Below are 9,341 nucleotides of genomic sequence, written 5' to 3'. Positions count from 1 at the left end.
CTTGTTCTGGAGGTGCACAACACGCAACAGATGCCTGCCCGACCTCGCGGTTGTATTTGCATGTAGGCAAATTCTAAACTTTACCTTATTGAAGCCACGCCTCACTGGGTTAATTTCCTTACAGCTTAAAGTTGTACATTTCCCTCTATGTGCACATAGCCTGAGCAGTGTTAAGTGTATTAAGCAAAGATAAGCCTTCGTAATCACAAGCAGAGTGAGCAGGAGAGCAGGGAGGCTCACTACTTGTGTGCTGTTAATTGCATTTTGGGTCCCTATGACTTTGTTGCACAATATCATGCTTTCATTTTCTCATCATGTGCAGTCATCATCAGATGCTGTTCATTTGCCAAGCATAGACTACTTAGTATAAGTGTGATGCTTTCTCAACGAGAGAAACTGAGAACTCCTGCTATGAAATTAAATTAATGATAAAATGTAGTTTAATTTAAAGAGATCATTTGGGAGTCATTTCACAGTTAATGTTATGTTGATTAGCTGAGACATGCATGTGAAAATAATACTATGAGGGTCTGAAGAAGGTTAGGCTGTACAGATTACGCACAGTAAAATTGCTGCAGTTTTAAGGCTGAGCATTAGGGGGTGCTAAGAGACAGAATGGTAAGTGAAAGCATGGCAAACCAATAAAATCATAAAGGTTTAATTTAATAAAACATACACACGACAAAGATATGTTAGGCACTAAAAAAAAAAAATTTTTTTTTTTCAATTTAACCTTGTTATGAATCTCCCTCCACTTTATTTATCACCCACTGGTCACAGTGTTACCATACAGAATCACTTCCAACATGGAACTGTATTGAATAATTAGGATTTTAATATTCACATTCACACACACACACCCACACACGTCCACACACACACAAAACGCGCCTTCAAAAACCAAAATTAAATACATTTTTTTTACAAAATAGAAAGGGCAAAGGACACAGGGACACAATAAAAGATATTAAGACATGCAGTGACAAATATAAAAAATAGACATTTGTTTCCTTTTTCTGTACATACATACATCGACACATATAAATATATAGAAGTAAAAAAGAGTGTATTTTTGAAATACAAAGGTCAAATTGTACAGTTACATTCCATAATAACAAACAGAGGACATGGCACAATATTCAAGTGAGTTTGCCTTTTCCACAGACACACTATACAATATTGTATACTGTAGAATCAAAAACTTAGTTCACACAACAGTTGGTTTCTCCAAGTCTGTTCACGCTGCAGTAAACATTGCAAATGAAGAAAGGATACTTTTTTTCAGTGGATATTCATTTGGAAACGCTCATTCAAGCAACTTTTGAACAATTGGCTCTTTGAGTTCTTGCTTTCAATGCTTCAGAATTTCAGAGCCATGTCTTACGTTTTCTGCAAGTCTTCATCACTGAGGCGAAGAGAAACTCTGGTACCACAAACAAGCAGCTGACAAGCAGTCAATGAAACCTGTCATTATACAGTTTTAGCTTGGCACAATAAACAAGAATGTACCAAAAGTAGTGAAATCTTTCATGGCCTTCTTTGTTTCCCCCCTCTTCAGTTCTGTCTGACATCCTGCAGCAGTTTGTTGATCTCCTGGGCCAGCTCGCTAGTATCAATGCCGGCCTCATGGCGACTGTCCCTGCGCTTGCTGCTTTGGTGACCCTGATGGAAGACACCATCAAAGTCATCCTCTTCGTAATTCTCTGGGATTTCCTCCATGGCTGGCAGCCATTTCAGGTGTGGTGGTTGTCCATTTGTGGAGGTGGAGGATGAACAGGAAGAGGGAGAGGAGGAAACATGGTTGTTCACCACAGATGTGTTCCCTGGATTTAAATAGTGTGTATTAGCAGCCCATGCAGCTACACCAGGAGGGTAAGCAGGACCCTTACCGCCAGGGAGCAAACCTCTACGGCTGTCTTGAGGAACAGCGTTGTTACTGTAGTTACCTGCAATGTTGCCACCACGACTGCTTGCCCTCTCTGTTGTTGATGAGGATGAGGGTGGGCTTGTTTCAGTGCACTCAGTGTATGAGTCTATGTTGGGGGGTAGGAGTCGCTGGAATACAGAGTTCATCTCTGTGAGGAGGGATCCAGCCCCTCCCCCAGCTGCATCGCCTCCTCCCCCTCCTCCTCCTCCTCCACTGAGATCTAGCTCTTCATTCCCAGACTCCTTGCCAAATGTGGAGAAACTCTTGCGATTCTCTGAGTCCACCGAAGACTCATCATCATCTAGCTGGGGTGGCTGGGAGGACTCTTCTCCGGGGATGTACATGTTGTTTCGGTAGTCTGCGGATGATGCAGGTGAGGAGACGGGGGGCATCCAGCATTGGTCAGAGTGTCCCAAGATGCGGCATTCATCCGTGCACAGTCTCGTAGCTAAAGTAAAAAATAAATAAATAAACAGAAAAATGAACAAACAAAAACAAGAAAAAAAGACAGTGTCAAGCTAAAGTTCAGATAATGTGCTGGGAAATTTTCATGACATCTAACATTTTGTGACAGGACTGCAAACAACTCAGATAAATATGTAGATATGTATTGCTTTGAGCAAACTTTGTCATATTTGAAAAAAAATTGCCATTTTCCGTCAGTATAATAAAAGCTCAAAAATATTTTTAGTTACATGACCATATTTTAATTTAAACCTGAGAATACATATATAAATATATGCTTTTCTGATGAAATTCTAGTGGTAATTGGTAACAAAACTATGGCAGGTTCTCAATGAAAAAACGAGTAAAAAAAAGTAAAAAATGCAAGAATCTTTTCTTGATTTGATTTGCATTACACATACCAATATAAATGTATAAATGTAGTTGTGTAGCAACTTTAATATTTAGGCACAATGAAGAAAATCTTAGGAACTATTTTGTAATATTTGTAGTTGAATATCACCATGTGCCAGAATAAATCCTAAGATAGCCAAGCAAACTGAAAACTCGTTTAAAACATGTTATAGTAAATGAGTAGTAAGTAGGTAGTTTAAAAAACTGATGGTTTAACAAAATAACTTAATAGTGACAAATAAATTATATATTACCATGGATTGTAACTTTAAAATTCACAATTTGTGTAGAAAATGGATTTGTGTATGCAATATTATACTCAGGTATATTTGACAAGTTAGTCCGTAGGTAAACTCTTGGTAAAAAAATTGACCTGAAAATTGTTTATACTGTAAAGATAATTACATCGAAGAAAAACAGTGGTAACCCTCACTATCAGCTCATATTCTTATGTCTATTTTATTTATTGCTTAATTAGAGAAAAGACAGCAGTTGGAGGGGGGTGGGGGGAGTAACTGCAACACTTCCAAGTCTTTCTCAAAGGGAGAGATAAGGTGATAAAGAATGGTCAAGTCCACCATCTCTTCCCTTATCCATCTCAATAAAGCCTTAGAATACATTAACGACTACAGAGGAAAGACAGTGAAATGTGAAGGAGCTTTTGGGCAAGCAAGAGAGAGTAGGAGAGAGGGACCTAGGAAGTGGGAGAGGGAGAGAATAACATCATTCTAAAAGCAATTACTATGAATTCTCCTCAGTTCAGACATGAAAGCGCACCACTGTCACTCACCAAGAGAAAAAAGGGGAACAGGAAAAAGAAAAGAGTGAAGGGAGGGGAAAAAAACAGCTCCCTGAGACGCATACCGATGAGTGACAGGCGACTCATCTCCGCTCCGGGGAGGATTTTACAGACACGACTCTATCTTAGGGGCAGATAACACACAGACACAACTGCACAAGCACAAACAGCCAGCACGCTGTGCCCTCTCTCAGTGTGATAACGAGCGTGGAAATGAGGGTTGTGTGGAAGAATGGGGCAGTGTACAATGGAGATTGTGTCTGCAACAGGGTGAATTTAGAGGCCGTAACAGCAGGTGTAAAGACAAATAATAAGCTTAGACTTGATACTGTCCATGGTGCTGAAATTTGTCAGATAGGTATTAGACTGGATGAGCTGGGAGCTCTCTCACAGATGGCTTGCTTAGGTCAGTTTCATATTCTTTCAAATTGGGAGTGAAGAGAAAAAAAAAGATCAGTTGTGGAAATGTTAAGTCCCAACATCCCCTTGAGTTTACTTCAAGTGGATTAGAGCAATTTAGGAATTGCAAAATGACAGGTTTTACAGAACAGATTTAAGTAAAGTGTGATAATCCTCTAAAACGAGAGGTGACAGCTGAGACACTGCCACAGAAGGTGTCGGGGATGTGAGGGAACTGACTGGTGCCAAGTCATGTTGAGAAAGGTGCAAAAAGTGGAGGAAATAGAAAAAAGTGCTGCAGTGTAGCACCAGCTGATGAGGCATTTCAGGCAGAAAGGGAATGTAGAAAAAAACTCACCTGGGTGGAGTCGGTGGTGCATTTCGAGGTGCATTAGGTCAGAAAACCCCTCCCCCAGCAGCAGCCTGTCCACGGGGGATTCCCGCCCCATCTCGCAGTCACTGTCCCCCGCCTCACTGTCCCCACGGCCACTGTCCTTCAGGCTGAACTTGTCCATGTCCTGTAATGCGTACCTAGGAACAGAAACCACAGTGAGATGGTTTGTAAACAGCATAGTGCTGTTTGAAAATCAATGATGCAAGTTTATGTTTCAGTGCACATGGAAAGCTGGATGAATCAGTCTGCCTGCAGAGGAGACAAGATCTATCATATCAGACTTGAAGCTGCTTCTGCAATATGTCAAATCACAAGACAAGGTTTGGCCCATAAATTCTACATTGCAGGTAGATCCCGTCGTTAAATCTTTTACAGCAGCCACCAGGGGCATCACTAAATCTATCACTTAGATGTTATAAGGGGATATTATGGTGAAAGTTCTGATGGATGTGGACTTTTATAACCACAGCCTGGTTTCAATGACGAATACATGGAAATTGTTCTCAGACAAATGAGTTGCATTCCTTTAGACTGAATGAAACTGGTGTGATAACAATTCGAATGTGGGAAAAAACACTAACAAATCATAAAATCACGCAACAGATCCACTGACAAGTGAAATTCAACTACACAATGAGGAATAAGTGGTTTGGAAAGTAAACAAAGGATAATCTTTTCAGGAAAAAAAGGGCGAGGAGGACTGGGGGATTGGGGTAAATTACCTGTAGCTGCGGGAGTATTTGTTGCCACGGAAACTGGGTCTGGGCTGGTACTGGCCCTGATGAAGCATGGACAGAAGCTGTGAGACTTGCTACATCCCCAAAAAAATGACAAAGCAAAGAAAAAAAAAATAAAGCAAACAAAAAGAAAAGGGGAAAGATGAATAAAAAATGGGACATTGAAGATGGGAGTGGGGGGAGCAAGAGACAAGACAGAAGACAAAATAATGGTTGAGTAAACACAAAATGGATGATGGAGAGGCTACTTAAAATGGGTGAAACAAAATGGATGACATTAAAATGAGAAAAAATTAATAACGGGGTACCAGAAGTGCGATGAGACTACGTGAACATGGAAGCACATGACTGGGAGTTCAGTCATGGTAATGATGGAGGTAATGGTAACAGGGTGTAAACAAGGTAAAGACAAAGGCATCTATAATCATCATCAGTTTTAATGAGAGTCAGTCTGAACTACAGGGCACTTTTGATTAAGTCACTGTCACATTTGGAGATGACTTAATTTGCTCAGAGATAGCTGTATGTGGAGGAGTAGAAAGGGTGGTGTTTGGTGTGTGTGTGTGTGTGTGTGTGTGTGTGCAAGTGAGAGAGAGACAGAGTGAGAGAGAGAGGGTGTGGGTGAAATACAGAGAAAATTTAGGACTAATGAATCGCATTAGAAATAATTCAGAGGAACTTGAGGAATGTGTGTCTGCTCATGCTTACCTCCACTGGTGGAGTTGCGTGTGCCATTTCCAGGGCAAAGCTCTCCGGGATGTGATTGGACGAGATGGTCACCAGGCTATTAAGAGATTGGCGGCTGTGATGGTTCTGTGGAACCCCCATCTGGGCCCGGTCCATTGGAGGTGTGGTTGATGGTGAGCGGTGGTGGGCCCTGATGGGGAGGGTGCCGTTCACTGTGGGCACCAGGGTGATGTCACCTTTGTGAATTTGGCGTGAAGGTTTCTTTGGGTTGTGCTGGTGGGTGGACTCAGCCACCCGGCAGTTGTAAGAGTGTCTCGCCTCTTTCTTTTCCCTGTTATAGCGGGTGACAAAGGCCACCATGATGACCAGGAGCTTGCCAACGATTACTCCCAATATGATGATGATAATTTTGGATCTATTGATCGGAGAACCCCCCTGGTCCACTGGCTGCACATGGTTTTTCATGTTCTCCTGGAGGTTGATTTTTAGAACTGCCTTGGCACTAAGACTCTCAGTTCCCTGATCTCTGACCAACACAGTAAGCTCAGCATGCTCATGTGGGAAGTTCTCTAGGCTGGTGTTGGCTTGGATCTTGCATGTTCTTGGCTCAATAACAAAGTACCCTTCTTCATTGCCACTGACAATAGAGCAGATGAGCTCAGCATTGACTCCTGTGTCACGATCTGTCGCTCTGACCACCGTCACTAAACGTCCAGCCTCTGTGAACTTTGAAGCACGAATGTCTGCTGAAAAATTCCACAACTGTGGAACCACAATGACTGGAGGGTTATCATTTTCATCCAGAATGTTCAGAACAACAGTAGAGTTGCTGGTAAGTGGAGGTTTACCTGCGTCTTTGGCTTGCACAACGAAGGATATATTATTCACCTCCTCCCGGTCAAATGTGCGCAGAGCATAGATGGCACCGTTAGAGGGGTCTATAGTGACGTAAGTGGAAATGGAACTTCCATGAATGAAGTTTTCCAAGATGGCGTAGCTCACCTGTCCATTTACATCCAAGTCAGGGTCAGTGGCTGTGATAGATGTCAGGTACGCTCCAGGGGCATTGTTTTCCGATTTGGAGATCTCATATCGTCCCTTCTCAAAGCGTGGCGGGTTGTCATTTTCGTCTGTAACATGCACTGTGAAGTGTTTGACTGTGGAGAGACTCGGGGTCCCCCTGTCCTCAGCCACAACAGTCAGGCTGAACTCTGACCTCTTTTCTCTGTCCAGGGACACATTGGTCAAGATCATATAGTTGTTCTCATAGGTTTTCTGCAGTTTGAAATAACCTTGACCATGAAGTTTACACTCCACTTCTCCATTTAACCCAGAATCCAAGTCTTCCACTCTTACCAAAGCAACAAATGTGTCCAGCGGAGATGCCTCAGACACATAAGCTGCATCTCCATTTCCCTGAGAGGGAAAATTAATACTGATGTCTGGTTTGTTATCATTCACATCTACCACTTTGACCAAGATCTTGCAGTGAGCAGGCATGGAGTTTGGACCCATGTCTTGAGCTTGCACGTCAATGTCATAAGAATTTACTGTCTCATAGTCAACACGCTTGATGAGGGTCAGGTGACCGCTGTCGGTGTTAATTTTGAACGTCTCTATAATTTTAGGAGACACGTGATTGCTAAATGAGTATGCGATTTTAGCATTTGTGCCGTCATCCGCGTCCGTGGCGTTCAGATCAATAAGCAGAGTGCCAACAGGTGAGTTTTCAGGGAGATTTATAACATAGGAGGACTTCTCAAAAACCGGACTGTTGTCATTAGAGTCAGCTATGCTGATTCTGAGAAGGGTCGATCCTGTTCTTGGGGGAACGCCCCTGTCAGAGGCTGTGTACTGAAGTTCGTAGCTGGAGCGCACCTCCCGGTCCAGCTCCCTAAGTACCACCAGCTCGGCATACTTAACTCCGTCGCTCCTAGATTGCACGTCTATCTTGAAGTTGTTATTTGGCTCTAGTGCGTAAGTGTATAAGGAATTCTCACCGACATCGGGGTCTGTGGCGCTGTCCAGGGGGATGCGCGCTCCAATGGCCGCACTTTCTGAGATCTCGATGGGGATTAGGGCTCGGGCGAAATGCGGCGCGTTGTCGTTAATGTCCAGCACTTCCACTTCGACGTGAAACAACTGGAGGTGCTCGGTGGGGAGCGTCAGGACGTCGAACTGGATGGAACAGTTAAGATTCTTCTCGCAGAGTTTCTCGCGGTCGATTTTGGTCCTGATGCTGATCTCTCCGTCCTGCTCACGCACAGTAAGGAAAGAGGAGCTCCCCCGTTGCATCGCTCTGAAGCGCAAAGACACCGAGCTGGGAAGTTTTGCCAAAACATCCGCGACGTCGTCTCTCAAGCGGGCGATTACAGTGCCAACCTTCTGCTCCTCGAAGATCTGATATTTCAGCGTCTTGCCGGTAATGTGCTGCGCCGCCAGCACAAAAACCGTGGCAACTCTCAGCATTCTTGTTAAAAAGAGTCCCGTCATTTTCTACTTGCTAGTCCTGCTGGAAAAATGGCTACAAAAAAAAAAAAAAAAAAGATCAGTGCCACCTTTAACTTAAGAAATGCTCTGGCCGCTCAATCAGCAACTGCATTGCTTTTACTCCAAAAACACGCAGCAGTTAAATAAAGACTGATTTAATTTTTTTTTTTTTTGCCAGGTCCCATAAACTCATCTGATTCTCCTCACAACCATCCTCTCTTATCAGTCAGAGTTTTTGTTGCGTGTATCCAGGCAGTGTACCACTGGAAATTTGCGCGTCTCTCTCCCTCTCCTCCTTGCATCTGTGCGCCGTGCGCTCTCTTCCGCTCCCTCTCTCCGTTTGAGCTTGCCTCCGCACAGACTTTATCCAAAAGAAAGAGGAAAGAACGAAAGATCCCGCCTCAAATTTTCTTGCCGCACTTCTGCTTCTACTCCCCCTTCTTTTTTATGACATCCCCCAGTAAAGACAAACGATTTTTTTTAAACCAAAAGCTGGCTGGTGGCTACTTGATATCCAAAGAAGGAGGGAAAGGAGGCGCAAGAAAGGAGGGGAAAGTGGGTGGAAACCCCGCCTTGGATAGGTTAATTCTTGCAACTTTTACGATGAACGATTATGGATCGGGAGATAAATCCAAGAAAGAAAGAAAGATATCCAAGAATCCTCCTTTTGAGTTATTTTTATCACTATAAATCATTTACATAGGCATATTTATGATTCTCTCTCCCTCTCCAAAAATGATGGAGACGCAGTTATTTTAAATCCTCATCAGACATACCTCTTAGTTATATGCATTGTTGCACGCCGCATTCAAGTCTTAATACACCTTTTAAAACATAATATTTCAGCAGGAACAAGCTGCTGTGCGCCCACTCCTACACAGTGACTTAAGCACTTGCTGTCTCGTCATTAAAGCATCTCACCTTCTCTGTTTTTTTTCTTTCTTCTTCCGCTCTTTGAAGTGGCTGACTACCTCCCTTTTTCATGCACAGGAACTTTGTAGTGGACACACTGACTGAAGTATCTTTCACTTGTGCCTAATCTGTGCTTGT

At 43.1% G+C, this 9,341-nt stretch overlaps 1 protein-coding gene across 2 annotated transcripts; it reads right to left on the bottom strand.

The window, feature by feature from the left end:
* Positions 1-642: 642 nt before the first annotated feature.
* On the bottom strand, positions 643-8,725 carry pcdh18a (protocadherin 18a). Of its 2 annotated transcripts, none has more exons than XM_028018714.1 (4): positions 5,823-8,725; positions 5,100-5,188; positions 4,342-4,514; positions 643-2,375 (listed from the first exon to the last, which is right to left on the bottom strand). In XM_028018714.1, exons 1-4 carry the CDS (start codon positions 8,292-8,294, stop codon positions 1,555-1,557), a joined length of 3,555 nt encoding a protein of 1,184 aa, XP_027874515.1. In that variant the 5' UTR covers positions 8,295-8,725; the 3' UTR covers positions 643-1,554. The 2 variants fall into 2 exon arrangements, with proteins under 2 accessions (XP_027874515.1, XP_027874516.1); XM_028018715.1 differs by having other exon boundaries at positions 5,100-5,155; positions 5,823-8,723.
* Positions 8,726-9,341: the final 616 nt, after the last annotated feature.

Source organism: Xiphophorus couchianus, chromosome 5 (genome assembly GCF_001444195.1).
Source record: "Xiphophorus couchianus chromosome 5, X_couchianus-1.0, whole genome shotgun sequence".
Classification (NCBI taxonomy): Eukaryota; Metazoa; Chordata; class Actinopteri; order Cyprinodontiformes; family Poeciliidae; genus Xiphophorus; species Xiphophorus couchianus.
Note: the sequence above shows the minus strand (reverse complement) of the source record. Positions and strands in the feature narration are given on the sequence as shown.